The 16,144-nt window shown below is 43.5% G+C and overlaps 1 protein-coding gene across 1 annotated transcript in view; it reads right to left on the reverse strand.

Moving 5' to 3' along the window:
• kcnh1b (potassium voltage-gated channel, subfamily H (eag-related), member 1b) overlaps nt 1-16,144 on the reverse strand; it is a gene marked incomplete at both ends in the record, with an annotated part of 90,822 nt that overhangs the window by 17,511 nt on the left and 57,167 nt on the right. The window contains 2 exons of the mRNA XM_083970031.1: nt 12,238-12,490; nt 13,631-13,830. Of these exons, the coding sequence (XP_083826157.1) occupies nt 12,238-12,490; nt 13,631-13,830 (453 nt within the window). The remainder of the gene's footprint in view (nt 1-12,237; nt 12,491-13,630; nt 13,831-16,144) is intronic.

Raw genomic sequence — 16,144 nt, forward strand, 5'->3', positions numbered from 1 at the left:
AATGTACCTTTACACATATACATATACATGTACCTTTTGCTATTCTGGAACATTTATGTGCCTTTTCTACCCCCAAAAGGTACACATAGGTACTCTAGAGTACAATAATTGGCCCTATAGGTTACAGTAGGACAGAACTGTACCTTTAAGTACAGAAATGTCCCTCTTCTGTACCCCTATTTTTTTCTGTGAAGAGTCACCTGACCTCGTCACGAAAATGAGACATGAAACGAGATCATATGTAAAACCTAGTGTATGTCTCTCTCCTGTCAGACCAGCGTTTCCTCTGACACTTCCTTCATGTGTCTCAGCTGTTTGACAGATTTTCTCTCTGGTTCATTCTCAGTCGCCTCCAGAAGCCTCCACGGGCCAGACTGAACCCACGGAACATCTTTAGCATTGAATGACTCAATATAAATACAATGAAAACAACGGTTAGCCCGCGACCGTGGGGCTCTGTGGGTAACGTGACTCTGCTGACACCTCCACCACGTCCGGACTCAGGACAGAAACACTGTTTTATATTAAATCTGACAGTCAGTCAAGTCTCGGTGCTGCTGACGGTGCTGATTGGTCAGAACGTCCTCCTGCTTCAGTGACACAAACCATCACATCTGATTCCCTCCGACGCTGCAGAGCTGCTGCTGCTGCTGCTGCTGCTGCTGCCGACAGCCAGGACTGAGTCTGAGCCAGAGGAGTCGACGCGTGAAGCTGTTCCCGCGCCGCCTTCGCCTCTGACAGTGGAGGATATTTGTGAAAACAACATGTCGAGCTTGGAGGCGGCTGCTTTGTGCTTCTGAAGCAGGTTCACTTTGACTTGTCTTTGATGACAGACGCCAAAAAGTCTCTCCAGCTCCCGACTTGTTTCTTTCTTTTTTCTTTTTTTAATTCATCAGGTCCATTAATCTCTCTCTGGCAGGAAAGATCCACTTCCTAAACATGAACATTTAAAGACCCACTCCCGTGAAAATCGTGTTTTTTGAGCTTTTCACATGTTCCTGTGGCATTTTTCTTGTGTTAGAGCACATATCAGCAGAAAAGGAAGTGCAAAATTTCATTTCTGAGTTTTTCTGCCTTCAAACTGCTGTGAACCAACGGCTGACGCAAACTGGCAGTTTCAGGGAGACTGGAGCTGACGTGTCACAGCTCCAGGGGAGGGCACTATACTATACTACTACTACTACTACTACTATACTAGTGCTACAAGCTCTGCCCCGCTCTGCATCTGGCTCAGAGGTGAAAGGCTTCACAGCTCGGTGTAGCTGTCACGGTATAACAGGTGTAGCTCACCTGGTAGAGCAGCTTGCACTGTGAACAAGGACTATGTTCCAGTCTGGGATCGAATCCCAGTGTGGAGTTTTACGCTAAACGCGCTGAATCTGTAATTGTACAATGTCCAGCTGTCAGCGAGCGGGGGGTGGGGTGCGAGGAGGTTGCTGGGCGGGTGCAGAGCAGCACAGTCTCCGCCCACCCCCCAGAGGTGCATTGCTAATGAGCTGGTTTTAAAATGACCAAAAAGGGTCGCGGGAGTGGGACTTTAAATCCAATTCCTCTACCTTTTTCAATGTCTTCCTATATTTCCCCCAAAATCATTTTTTTCAAACCATTGACAGACTACAACATATATCATCATTCATATTTGGGGGGGTTAAGGGCTGGGCTCGTGCTGATCGACAATCAATTGTATTGTGTGTGGTGTGCTCCGATATTCCAAACACAGCTCACCACACACATTAAGATGTTTCAGAATCTTGACCCTCCGGTCAGAAAACTCAGAGAGAGATCCGCCGCATCAGCAGCGATACCAGGACTGTCGTTGTAGCTTCTCTTTGCGGGTCTATTTCTGGAATGGACAATGAGAGCGACGTAATTTTTTTTTTAATGAAAGCGGCACACTTTACAACGATCCCATCTGTGTGTGTCTGTGTGTCTGTGGCTCCGGACGCCGAGCAGTCAAGCGGCTGTCCAGTAGGGAGCCGTGCGCTGTCACATGACTGGCTGTGAGCGGCGGTCACATGATCATTTAAACATGGCTGCTGTATTGCCGTAAGTAAGTATTGAACATGTTTAATACTTACGATTATCGGCGCCGAACGTTTTCCGAGCCGATTGTCGGGAGAATTTTGACTCTTAACACACCACACACTACAAGAGAATCTTATAAGGTAATCTTAAGAGTTTAAGGTAATCGGGCGATTTCTGTCCGTGGTCGGAAGGGGGAAAATCGGGGCAAAATCAGCCCAATTATCTTTATGTGTGTGGCAGGCTTAAGTCGAGTAGAGTCGAGTTGAGCCGAGTAGAGCTCTAAGGGGCATCGTAAATCGGTGATCTCCCCGGGGGCGGGTAGGACGATCTGAAAATGTCAAGATCGCCCAACCCTAGGTGAAGCCCCTACAGAACAAACTTCTGCAGAGACACAAACGGCTCTGAGGGTGGATTGGGTTTGCTAAACCTGCTTTATTATCACTGGACAGCTAATGTTTCAGACAATCATCTTCTGGGTCCAGAGGCCTGAGCTGTCATGGTGTGAGTTTAAATACGACTCTGGTCGCTTCCAGTCTCCCTCTTTCTTCCTCACAATACACCTCCGACCTTGTTGTTGTAAACACTATGAATTTGGTCACAATTTCAAATCCACTTTGGCTCAAAACACTCCTCTAATCTGGCCCCTGTCTGTGACAACCATCTGTTTGTCCCTGCTAGAACAGACAGTACCTTCAGCGCTCTCTCTAAATTTAAAGATCTTTACTGCGGGGGCATTTTCTCTACCTTTAACCATCCCTCTCAGAAAACCTCCCCCGCTCTCGTCATTTCATTTATCCGTTTATTTTGTCAGAAGCAATTCATGGAGACGTTGTGTCATTTAATTAAAGTGCAACCGATGCTTCAAGCCGTGGTGGATTTGCAGTCATTGTCCCCGATCAGGCTTTTAGAAAATGAGGCTGTAAAATAGACTTAAAGACCGACGATCAAAGCATGAGTAGATTGATGATGGCTATGAATCAGAATTAAGAACATAAACTACAGTTATTACAACCACACAAAATGTGCCAGGCTGTATGAACAGTCCTCATTTCAACAAGCCTGGAGGAGTTTTCTGAATAATCAGAAGCATCAGCGCTGAGCAGACGGGATCGGGGGGAGAAACAGAGGTGAGGTGAGGTTTAAGGACGTCTGAGCAGGATAAATATCTCATGGAGTTTTTATCTTGCAGAGAAAATCTCTGTCAACATCCTCATACAGAGAGGTGACCGATTAAACCCAAGCAGCGTTTCAAAACTAAAATGATCTCGATTTACCTTCATATCAGAAGTAATCTGTCCAGAGCAATGGTGTTAAAAGAATAGTTCACCCAAAATTGGAAATTTCACTCATTATCTAGCTACTCCCCCTCATGTGGACTAAGGGCTGGGAGAAGTTTCAGGCCCCGTCCAGACGAATCCGTTTTTTTCGAATCCGGATAAATACTTTATCGGATTGGCCTCGCGTCCACACGAATCCGGCGTTTTCAGGGGGTGAAAACGGTATTTTTTGAAAACGGGTCCCAGAGTGGGAAAATTTGAAAACGCCGCCCCAGCGTTTTCGTCTGGACGGCCAATACGGATTTATTCTGAAACGATGATGTCATGCCCCCCGCCGCTCTACCTGTAACCTGAGACACACACACACACACACACACACACACCGCTGCAGCAGCTGCTGCACACTCTATGGACGTAACAACAACAACGGCCGACTAACGTCGCGTCGCTCAGACGCTGCGGCTGAATCACGGCTGTTTAATCATCACTGATCGTCATATTTACTCTGACACGACTCCATGTCAACATTTAATCCATGTTTGAGTTTGAATACAGCGGGGGACTTCTTCTTCTATTGAATTACAGCGGGGACTTCCCGTCTTCTTCAGCTGTCTTAAGTGTTTATGTGTGGCAGCGCTGCAGCGACACACACACTCCACACACACGCCTGCAGTATGTAGGTACTACAGCGTTTTGGGTCGTTTTCAGGTGATCAGTGTGGACGCAGATATTTCTGAAAACGATGCCGTGTTTACGGAGATTTTTTTCAAAACGATTAAGAAAAAGATCGGATTCGGTGAAGCCGCGTATTCGTCTGGACGGGGCCTCAGAGTCCTCCGTGGCTTCTCTAAGTTACAGGGGGTCTCGGCGTAGCAGTGCATGTCCATATGACGGTTGCAAATGGATACCAACTGTCTTCGTAACAAAAAGACACACCAAAAAACATCCAGATACCTCCATGCTGCTCGTATGTAATGTCCGTAAATGCGAAATTGTTCCGAAAAAAATTAAACAAGTCTATATTTCAAGCTTGTTTGTAGCGGAAGCTCCTCTTCCTGGTCCGTTCAAATCTCACGAGATTTGCGCCGGCGTCAAATCTCGCAAGAAAAATGTTGCATTTCGGGGCTTCAATACAAGAAGGACATTACATACGAGCAGCATGGAGGTATTTGGATGTTTTTTGGTGTGTCTTTTTGTTATGAAGACAGTTGGTATCCATTTGCAACCGTTATATGGACATGCACTGCTACGCCGAGACCCCCTGTAACTCAGAGAAGCCACGGAGGACTCTGAAACTTCTCCCAGCCCTTAGTCCACATGAGGGGGAGGAGATAATGAGATGTAGAAATTTCAATTTTGAGTGAACTATCCCTATGAAGTTTCTCTTCTTGTCTTTTCAGTTTTGTTAATCATTTTGAGTGGCTGTAGCTCAGGTACAGTACAGTATATTATGGTGGCCTCGAGGTCAAACCAACATTACAAAATCCAAAACACTTTTACAAAGCTTGAGACAAATTGACAGCGAAATGGACAGCGATTGGTGCCGTCGCCGATCGCTGTCCATCTTGGGTCACCATCAGAGGTGGGTAGTCACGCGCTACATTTACTCCGTTACATTTACTTGAGTAACTTTTTGGATAAATTGTACTTCTAAGAGTAGTTTCAATGCAGCGTACTTGTAGGCTACTTGTACTCGCCTCAAATTTGAGAAACTGCGGCTAGTAAATGATTAGGATGACGTCAGCCCTGGTATGTCGTGGATAATAGTGGATAATGTCCGTGAAGGTTCTAACAACATTTGACATGTTGTTCTTTGGCAATATCTGAATTTTTTCATTGCTATTATATTTTTGTGTATTTGATTAGGCCTACATTTACGCGCTGATCATTAAACGAACAAATCAGAGGTTTCTCAGCAGTTACTCAGTACTTGAGTAGCTTTTTCACCAAGTACTTTCTACTCTTACTCAAGTAAATGTTTGCATGGCTACATTTTACTTTTACTTGAGTAACATTATTCTAAAGTAACTATACTCTTACTTTGGCTACTCTACCCACCTCTGGTCACCATGAACTCCATCAACTACAACAACAACTCCTATTGGCTGCTCCCGTTATCACTTCCGGTTCCACCCCGGAGTTGGTACATTCCCTTTCCGGTTGATGTTGTTTGTACATTTTGTCTTGGTGTTTGTTAAAGTGTTTCGTTTCTTGTTAATTTGTTTTCTGAAATGTAAATTTGTTTTGGGACTTGTAAATGTGTTCTGGTAATGTCATTTTGTTTCATGATATGTAATCCAGAAAAAGCAAAAATCTTCGCACATTTATTTCTTTGGCAGATGTGTCGGAGGATGACAATTAAGTCCAAATTAGAAGAGAAGAGTTCCCGCACACATGGCCAACTTGCAAGTTTTCCCATGATATGTAATCATAAAACCATTTTGTAATGTTGGTTTGCCCCTCCCGGTCACCGTCGGGTAAAGCTTTAAACTCCTCATGTGACTTCCTTTGGAAAACTGTTACATAATGAGTGCACGATGATGAAACGGGGAAACACACTGTGAGTGATGTGATGGTGTTTCTGCCCCGGTCATAAACCCTGCAGCAGCATGGAGCCGGGCGTCACCGTGGCGACAGTGATTTAGTGTTTTAAAACTGAAACACATCAGTGTGAAAAAGTGTTTTTCCACCCGATGATGATAAAGCGAAGGTGCCGAGTCTCTGTCACCGAGCGTCGTCGGAGCAGTGGGTTTGAAAAGATCCATGTTTCTGTGCAGGAACTAGACGACTTTCATCATCTCCATCTTTTCTTCCTCCATTAAATAAAAAGCTGCGTCGCCTCGGGAGGAGACGGATGAATGACGGAGCGTCAGAGGGTCGCGGTGCCGAGCGCTGTCGTTTAGCGAGCGACAGAGCTCCGCTGTGAAAACACACATCCATCAGAGTGAGGAACGGCTGCAGCCGCTCAGAGAGGAACATCTGTCTTCATGTGGAAAGAGGAAGCGAAACCGCTGCTGGGAGGACGTGCAGCTTTAAATAGTGTCTAATGTGATGTGAAAGTACGGAGCTAGGCAGCGGAGCGGCTCAACGCGTTTCTGAGAGATCTGACAATCTAAATATTTATCCAGAGAGGAACTGAAGCCGATGCAGTCGGCTGATAAAACATCTGGAGGTGAAGCCACAGAGACTCAGAGACAGAAACAGGTCAGAGAGGTGCAGCCTCTTTCCTCTCAGTCACAAAGATAGAAAAGAACAAAAAAAAACTCAACACTAAAGAAAGACGACAGCCGCTTGAACAGGGGACTGAGTTGGGCCTTCTGCCTTCATTCTTTGATTTAAAGGACAATTCCTGGCAAATTCAAGTGGGGGCTGTATGTTCCTAACATTTTAGGTCTAAAAGAAGGAAACTGAAGGTTTTCAGTTTAATTTCTCCTGTTTTGCGGTAGTTGTGTCTGTCCCCGCATCGCCACGGCAACGATGAATGGGAGCGGATTGAAGTTCTGCTGCTTAGGCTGTTTCCATCCCTCAAAGCCACAGACAGCGTCAGATGGAGACTCAAACATGCACCGAAGAAGTTTATTTACTTCAACAAGCCGACATGTTTGTAAAACTAGATCTAATTCAAAGTCTGGCGGAGTCGAGACCCAAGTTGACGCTCGGTGTGTTCAGGTGCAGTGGGAAGCTCCCGTTGGTGTCATAAACACAGGAATATCAACTCTGGACTTGCTTTGAGTAAAAAAAACTTCTCGGTGCATGTTTGAGTCTCCACCTGACGCTGTCTGTGGGAAAAAATGTACACTTGAAGCAAGTCCAGAGTTGATATTCCTGTGTTTCTGACACCAACGGGAGCTTCCCACTGCACCTGAACACACCGAGCGTCAACTTGGGTCTCGACTCCGCCAGACTTTGAATTAGATCTAGTTTTACAAACATGTCGGCTTGTTGAAGTAAATAAACTTCTGGCTGCATGTTTGAGTCTCCATCTGACGCTGTCTGTGGCTTTGAGGGATGGAAACAGATTGAATTTGCCTGAGGCGCATGAACGTCAGAGTGCAATCCAGGATTGTCTAGGCTGTAAAAATGTCCTAATGTTTCAGGTAAACTAAATTGCAGTGGACGAGCAGTGTGAAGGAATATTAAATGGTTGTTGTGTAGTTTTATGGAGGTTTTTGTGTTGGGCCCTATTACTCTCATATAAAGTTTTGGTTGGACTAGGAACCGGCCTCCCGGGTCTCCAGATGCACTTTGGAATAAAAAACTGCTCAGGAGTATTCATCATCAGCATGAGGGGGAGGCAACAATGACTGAAGCAGGAAACTCTTCAACACAACAACACACAGTCTCTTCACACTTGTGCTGACAGGAAGACGCCGCTGAAGCGTGAAATGAAGAACAAGGAGACTCACAAACAGCTTTCACCCACAGGCCACCAGACACCTGAACACACCACCAACTCTCACTCCCACCGACGGCTCAACAACACAACACTAACACAACACTGCACTCTGAAACTAACTCTGGTTTACTTTTTAATCTTGAAAGGCATGACTCAGCTAAACAGCTCGTAGCAGCAGAAATAGATATGGAGTCTTTTTTTGTTTTAATTTCATGGATCACAGCTCAAATATTAGAATATTTGGTAACACTTTACAATAAGGCTCCCTTAATTAACGTTAGTTAGTTAGTACATTATTAAGCCATAAACCATAGTTGTGGGATTAGTACCTCTGTAGTTATAAAGCTTTAATTGCAGTGATACAAAAACAGGCGGAAATTGCCAAAAATGGCCTCTGCATGAAGAGGTTAAAGCAGAAGTAAGGCTAACTTCCTGTCAGCAGATGGAGTTAGCAGTCCCCGCCCTCGTCCCTACGTCACCACATTCAGGCGCATCCCTTGGCTGCACACACAGAGAGGACTGCCCCTTCATGCCGTTCTCTCTCCTCATTGGATAAAGGTTGTAGGATACAAGGAAAGTTTTCTCCTGGGCTCAGAGCAGAGCAGAGTGACTGACAGACCCGTGTTTCAGACCAAACACTCTATAGAAGTGATTGCTGTCGGAAGATACAACTATTTAAGACTTAGATTAACACAAACATTCACCTTACTTCTGCTTTAAAGGGATAGTATCATTTTTTTTAAAGTGGGGTTGTATGATCTACAAATAGCCCCTAAGTACTTTAATAGCAGTAGAAGACTCTCTGCACTCCTCCCGTTAGCAACGCCAGCCCATAATAGCCCTGCCCAGAGATTTACAACATACAGTGTTGTGAACAGACCCAAAGAAACGGCCTATTTTCACGGCCTAAAAGAGGTTTTACCTGAAAAAAAAATACACAGTTCCATTGTTCACTATAATATAATTTTTTCCAGCCCTTCAAAGTGCAGGAAAAACAGTTTTTATTTGGACCGAACCAACTGCTGATCGGCGGGCGCTAACCCAGGCCGGAGGGATACGTGAGTTGGTTCAGTCCAAATGAAAACTGTGTTTTTCCTGCACTTTGAAGGGCTGGAAAAAATTATATTATAGCGAACAATGGAACTGTGTTTTTTTTTTTTTCACGTAAAACCTCTTTAAGGCCGAGAAAATAGGCCGTTTCTTTGGGTCTGTTCACAACACTGAATGTTGTAAATCTCTGGGCAGGGCTATTATGGGCTGGCGTTGCTAATGGGAGGAGTGCAGAGAGTCTTCTACTGCAATTCAAGTACTTAGGGGCTATTTGTGGATCATACAACCCCACTTTAAAAAAAATGCTACTATCCCTTTAAGGGACCCTTATTGTAAAGTTTTACCAAATATTTCAATAGTTTGGTTTGGTTAGATGATCACTGATACAGTCTAGGTGAAAACAGAGAATCTCTCAGTCTACTTTAGAACAAACAATCACATTTTGTACACGAAAAAGTGACGTCACTGTCAGATGAGTGTGAATAACATCAGCTGTTTCTCTCTGGTTTGAGAAGAGAACAGGAAACACTTCAGCTCAGTTAAACGACGTGTGGAACAGAGGTGGAGCTGAAGAGCTGAATGTGTCTGACAGCGTCGCTCCGCCTCGACAGCTTCCTCCATCACCTCTCAGTCTGCTGGCTTCTGAACCGCTCAACGCTCACACACACACACACACACACACACACACACACACACACACACACACACACACACACACACACACACACACACACACACACACACACACACACACACACACACACACACACTCACACACACACACACGTACACACAAAAACAATGTTTTGCTAACGAGGGCCCTGGAGCTTCATTCCTACGCACTCTGACAGAAATAGCAACCAGGTTGTGTTAGTGTTGTGTTGAGGCATCAGATCGTCTCCTCCTTCTTCTCCTTCTTCTGTGTGCCGTCTCTCCTCGTGGCAGGTGACAGTCTCAGGTGTTTCCTCTGGAGAGCGGCGGTCGCTGGCATAAACCCTCTATGCGGTTGTTCAGGGCCACAGCCGTTAGGTGGGGGGCCACATGATCAGAAAGGTACCGGGGTTCATCAAGTCATTTAAACATCCTGAGGTCTGCACGTGCAGCTATGAGCTTTATATGTAATGTGAAGTCAATATTCAGCTTCTTTTATCTCACATTTGAGACATTTGGTGAAAATAGAACGGCAGAATGACAACATTTGTGTTCAAAAAGCAATTCTACAAAATGTCATTTTAGACTTGTTTTCTACACTTATCTATTACTGTGTTCATATCCTATTTCAAGCACCAAAACAGTTCATTCTCATGACTGAAGGAGTGTTTTCACAAGGGATTTGAAATTTTTCAAAAAGCAGACCTCAAATTTCCAGCATTTGTCCTAAATTATTTCTTTCTACAGTGTTCTAGGACAAACTGGCCTCAGTGTGCTTACAGCGGAGGTTCTAATATTTAGACATAAAACACTTGAGTATTGTTACATCTGCAAGTATCTTAAAAAGATACATTTAAGAAAATATGTAAAAGTTGAGAAAATGGCCTCAAACCTCAGAGGGATAAACACGTCTGTGTTCAGTTTTAACCAGTGATTTGGTGTTTGTGTTTAGAGTGCAGGGCCACAAACAAAAACCTTGTTTAGGGGGCCACCAACATCCAGCAGACAGAGACACGAGGACGTTTCATGTCTCATGATCTCACAGAAGCAGCTTTTAGTGTTGACGGATGATGAGATCCAGAGGTTTTTTTTTCTGCAGAACTGGACTGAACTTTTCCAACAGGAAATCTCCTTCGTGCTCTGTCACCGTCACCATGGCTACACGCCAGTTTCAGGTCGCCCCGTCGCTACAGACTAAAGATTTTCTGTCTGGAGCAGCGAGGACACATGAGAACGTATCCACTGGAAACCAGACCAGCTTCACACCAATAATAACTTTGATAAAGCTTTCTTTTGAGTTTAATTTTAGATTCTGTTTGTTTTCACTTTCACTGGTTGAAAAGGTGGATTTTTATTTATGCGTCAGAAACTTTTACATTTCCTCTGTGTGGTAGCGTTGTGTTATTATCTCATAGCGTGGTGAATGTGCAGCTCACAACGTGTCCACCAGAGCGTTGTGGAGTTGTTGGATTGTGTATTTGATGAGTTTGATGAGGGAAACCAAGAAATCCCATAATGAGCCTCCGTAGCGTAGCTCTGAGCAGCTCACGGCTCTGCTCCGCCGTTCTAAAAACAGCTTGCACCGACAATTAAAGGTAACGAACCTACTGCTATGACTATAGAGATTATGGCAATGGGCCAATTTGACAAAATGTTGAATCCTCCCTTTAAACAAAACCGTGTGTTTGAGTTGCAGCTAACACCGTTTCCATAGCAACATACAACAAAGCAGTAACTCTAGACTAATAGTCCAGGCAATCCAGCTCATTTTGGACCCAAAAATAGAACTAATTGTAACAGAATGTTTTTCACCATACATCATTTCTATGAGGTGTCCAGAACAACATACTAAAAGTCCTAAGAAATCCTGCTTTTAATTGTGTAAAGTTTCATTGTGGTAGGAGTAAAGGAGTAAAGGAAAAAAACAAACAAGCCTATTTGGGTGTATTTTGGGCATATTTGGTGTGTGGCTCATTTGCATATTCAAATTAATTTTCAAAGAAACTTGTAATACAAAAAATGTTACATTTCATAGATACTTTCATTGTGTAAAGTTTCATTGTGATAGCAGTAAAGGAAAAAAAAAATAGCCCCATTAGGGTGTATTGTTGTCTGGCCTTATTGGCACCATAGACTTTATACAGTAAATCAATGAGAATTAAACATATTTCTCCAACTAGGATTTCTTAGGACTTTTAGTATGTTGTTCTGGACACCTCATAGAAATGATGGATGGTGAAAAACATTCTGTTACAATTAGTCTGTCGGAAAACGCTATTTTGCCTGGACTATAAAGTCTACGGTGCCAATACAATACACCTCAATGGGGCTGTTTTTTTCCTTTACTCCAATCACAATGAAACTTTACAAAATGAAAGTATCCATGAAAAGTAACATTTTTTGTATTACAAGTTTTTTTTTTAATTCATTTGAATATGCAAATGAGCAATACACTAATGGAATATGCCCAAAATACACCCGAATAGGCTTGTTTTCTTTCCTTTACTCCTACCACAATGAAACTTTACACAATTAAAGTATACATGAAAAGTAACATTAATTTTAAATATGTAAATGAGCTCAACACTAATTGACTTATGGTCCAAAATAGCCCCATTGGGGTGTACTGTATTGGCACCATAGACTTTATACAGTAAATCAATGTTGGATTGATGAGAATTAAACATTTTTCCCAAGCTAGGATTTCTTAGGACTTTTAGTATGTTGTTCTGGACACCTCATAGAAATGATGGATGGTGAAAAACATTCTGTTACAATTAGTCTGTCAGAAAACGCTATTTTGCCGGGACTATAAGCTCCTACTAGTTGGGCTCTCACCTAGGATGGCCACCACCTCGTCGTCCTGGATGACCTCCAGTGACCCCGACACCACGAAGCACAGGCTGTCCACGCTCTCCCCGGCGTGGTAGAGGAGGTCGCCCGGCGCGCTGTGGACCGTCTGGAACTCCATGGCGAGCGCTCGCAGGCAGCCGTCGCTGGCCAACCGGAACGCCGGGTGCTCCTTGAACACCTTCCGGTTGAGGTGGACGCAGATGTCCGCCCGCATGTCCTTGGGACAGATCTGCAGCACCTGTGGACACACGGGTCAATGTAAGAGTACAAACACTACTGGTCAAAATTTACTCCGTTACAAGTAGGGGTTTAAACTCGACGATATTTCTCGTTGCATTAAACCTGTCTCGCGTGATTCTTTTTTTTTTTTTTTTAATGTTAAAACAATGTAAAACAGGATTTCCACTACCATTACTTTGCATCCCTTTCCACTACACAGTTGTAACTCTACTCGACTCGGTTTAGGTGCTTTTCTTTTCAATCACAGCTGAGTTCTTCATAGTTCCTCCTTAGTAAAAATGCTGCCACTACTTAAAAAAATCCTAGAGGAAACACTGCACATAATATTGTTTGCACTTGAAAAAAAGAAAGGAATATTTAATTTAATTTATTTTATTTTAACTTTTATAAATTTTAGTTTTAGTTTCAATTTGTGGAAGAAGTGTATTAAAAGCTCATGCTTACATTATGCATGTAATAAAACAATTCAAAATGCATGTGCAACTCTGTTAAATAAAAGTCTGTTGGTCCAGTCATATATTTTGTCATTGTAGTTTTCTTAAAATCTCTTCTCGTTCTCGTGAACCCAATCTCGTGTCTCGTCTCGTTTCGTGAGATGAGTGTATCGTCACACCCCTAGTTACAAGTAAAAGTAGCTCAGTCGACATGTTACTCAAGTAAGAGTAAAAAAGTACTTGCTTTTAAAGGTACTTAAGTATCCAAAAGTACATGCTTTTAAATGTACTTTAAGTCAAAGTAAGAGTCAGAGTAAATGTCTTATTCTCCACATCAATGAATGACTCTAATAGTTTGTAAATGAATGTAAGGAGCTTTTAACTCTTGTTAGTGAGAATGAACTCTTTGAAAGCAGCTGCACTGATGTGCTGCTTTTAGGGGTTAGGGTTTCCTTCTCTGACAAACACAGCTTGTGTCCAATAGGATTTTAGAAAAAGACCTGAAAGTAACCAGTACTTTTCAGCCTTCCTACAAATTAACTCCAGTAAAAGTACAAATATTTGTCTTGGAAATGTATTCAAGTAAGAGTAACAAGTACCAAGAAATCTAATACTCAAGTAAAGTACACATCCTCTGGATATGTACTTAAGTACAGTACTCAAGTAAATGTACTCTGTTACAGTCCACCACTGGGCGGCGTTACCTTGTCCGTGTCGATGCCTCGGGACATGGACCAGGTGGAGACGATGTAGTCCATCACGCGCTCGCTCAGGCCTTTGGGGACCTGGTAGAGTTCGAGGAAGTCTCTGACGCTGTTGAGCATCTCGTGGTAGCGGTTGGTGTTGGCGTACATCTGCTGGAAGATGGTGGTGACGTTACCGAAGATGGTGGCGTAGAGCAGGGCTGCGGACAGGAAGTACACAAGCAGTAGGAGTTAAACTCTGAAGGAGTTCCTCTGACTGACCTGCAGGTCCCGACTCGACTCGACTCGACTCGACTCGACTCGACTCAACCCCAATACCAGTGGTGTAGTCTTATGTTCTGTAGTGGGTAAACTGCTTTCTAGGTGGTAAACTGTTCATACTGGTATCACAAGTGGTGGTTCTCAAAGTTTTTTATATCAAGGACCCAAAATTGACACAAATTAGACCACGGACCCCCATTGGACAAAACACCAGAAATACACAAACTATCAATGTACGTTTAAATTAGGAGTACATTTTTGAAAGATAATAGAGAAATTTCTCGAAAAAAGTGGTAAGTTGAAACATTTCTAGAAAAAAAGGGTTAGGGTTAGGGTTAATTAAGGGTAAATTAAATAAATTTAAATAGTAAAAAGTAAAAAGGTTTTTAAAAAATTCTCAAAAGAATTCTAGAAAAAGTGGTAAAATTTCAAGAAAAAGTTGGGGACCCCCTTGAACCCTGTCAACCCTCCCACTTGTAAATTGACATTTACTTTAGTTAGATAGTTTTGTTGTACTGGGTATACTGAAATATTTATGCATTTTCAGTGGGAATACTGAGTACCTGAGTATCACACAGACTACACCACTGCCTGATACTATCCACTGACTGACAATATGTCTAAGGTAGGACATCAAAAAATCAAATTAATCAGAGTCAGTGTATAAACGCACTTGACACAGCATGAGGTCAAATTTATTTTTTGACGTGCTGCAATTTCGGACGGAGAAAACGGACTCAGTGTGCAATGTGTGCCTTTACATTCCCACAAACCTCCACACCAAACCATTACATCACATCGCCTCCCCAAAGGGCCGTCTACAAGAACTTCTACTGGGCCGAAAGGAGGAAGGTACTCAGATCGGCCCTGAAAGTGGGGCTTGAGATTTACTCTCTGCTGATTGGTCAAAATCAGAGTGGGGCGTGACGCCAAGAGAAAGCCCCGAAATAAGCAGTATTTTTTAAAACCCAGCGTTACTAAAAAAGCGTCTTCCCGGCAGAAAAAAGAGAATAAGAGTAGTATGAGAGTAGCAGTAGTAAAAAAAAAGTTTGATAAATGCACGATTACACAACGATTGAAATGGCAATTTAAAAACCCAGCTTGATTAGAGGGCGTCTATACTATACTCTGTTTTTATGGACTTTTTATTTTAACTCTTTCACTGCCAAAGACGAGTTATCTCGTCTTAGCGAATCCAAGCGTAGTCTGCCAAAGACGAGATAACTCGTCTTAGCGTTTTTTTAATTGCAACGCCATGTTGAATGTCTTGCCCTACTCCTCTGTGAAGATCAGACTTGTATCATCAAAATAAAGTGCAGAAAAACACATTTGGATTGAGAGATATAAAAAAAATAGCGTGTTTTTCCCCCCTCACGGAGCGGAGCGGGTGTCTGACTGCAGCGGCGCCGCTCCGTGACACTCTGGCCGCCGGTGAGAGCTTCGGGGGCGGCGGCGGGGCTCATGGCGGCTCGGCAGCTCCGTGCAGCTCCGTGATACAAAGCACAAACGTTAGTAACAACAACCCCGTTGATCGCTCGTCGTTAGTCATCAAGAGCGTTTGGAAAGTCGCCAGATTTTGCGAGAAATCACTCAGATAGCAGCTTGAAAATCCCGCGATCTAGTGTGGATGAGGAACGGACGGCGCCGGCGAACGTGAGGAGAGGTAAAGGTGGTGGGAGTGTCTGTGAGCAGACTGTCTGTGGTTGTGAGTTCAGGGGGCGTCAGCCAGAGCTGTAGGCTGTGTGTGTGTAGATGTGTGTGTGAGACAGACAGAGAGAGTGAGACCGCTGCCTGCTGACCAGAGGAAGCTGGATCTGATCTAAAGCGCCGTGTTTCGGCTACAAAAACCTGTCGAACTGATCCGCGCACACGCGCACACACACACACACACAGACACACACGCACGCACACAAACACGCACACGTACATGCACACGCACACGTCACGTACGCACACACACTAAAAAAAAGGAAAGAAAAAGTTGTAACTCAAAGAAAAGAAAGAAAAGAGGCTGCAGTAGTGTGTGTCAGTAGCTAAATGTTTTGTCTTTTGTCATCAAAAGTCATTTGTCAGTGTTGATTTAGTTGTTGTTTACAAGAGAACAACTGTACAGATGTTGAGGCATCACTAAGGCAAAATATAAAGGAGCCAATTGTACTGGTTCACCTGAAAATGACATCCGACACAAAAACCTCTTTTTCTCAAGATTTTGGTGCCAAAATGGCATTTTGGGCTAAACTAACCTATATTCAA

This window comes from Trachurus trachurus (assembly GCF_905171665.1).
Source record: "Trachurus trachurus genome assembly, chromosome: 1".
In the NCBI taxonomy this organism is placed as follows: domain Eukaryota; kingdom Metazoa; phylum Chordata; class Actinopteri; order Carangiformes; family Carangidae; genus Trachurus; species Trachurus trachurus.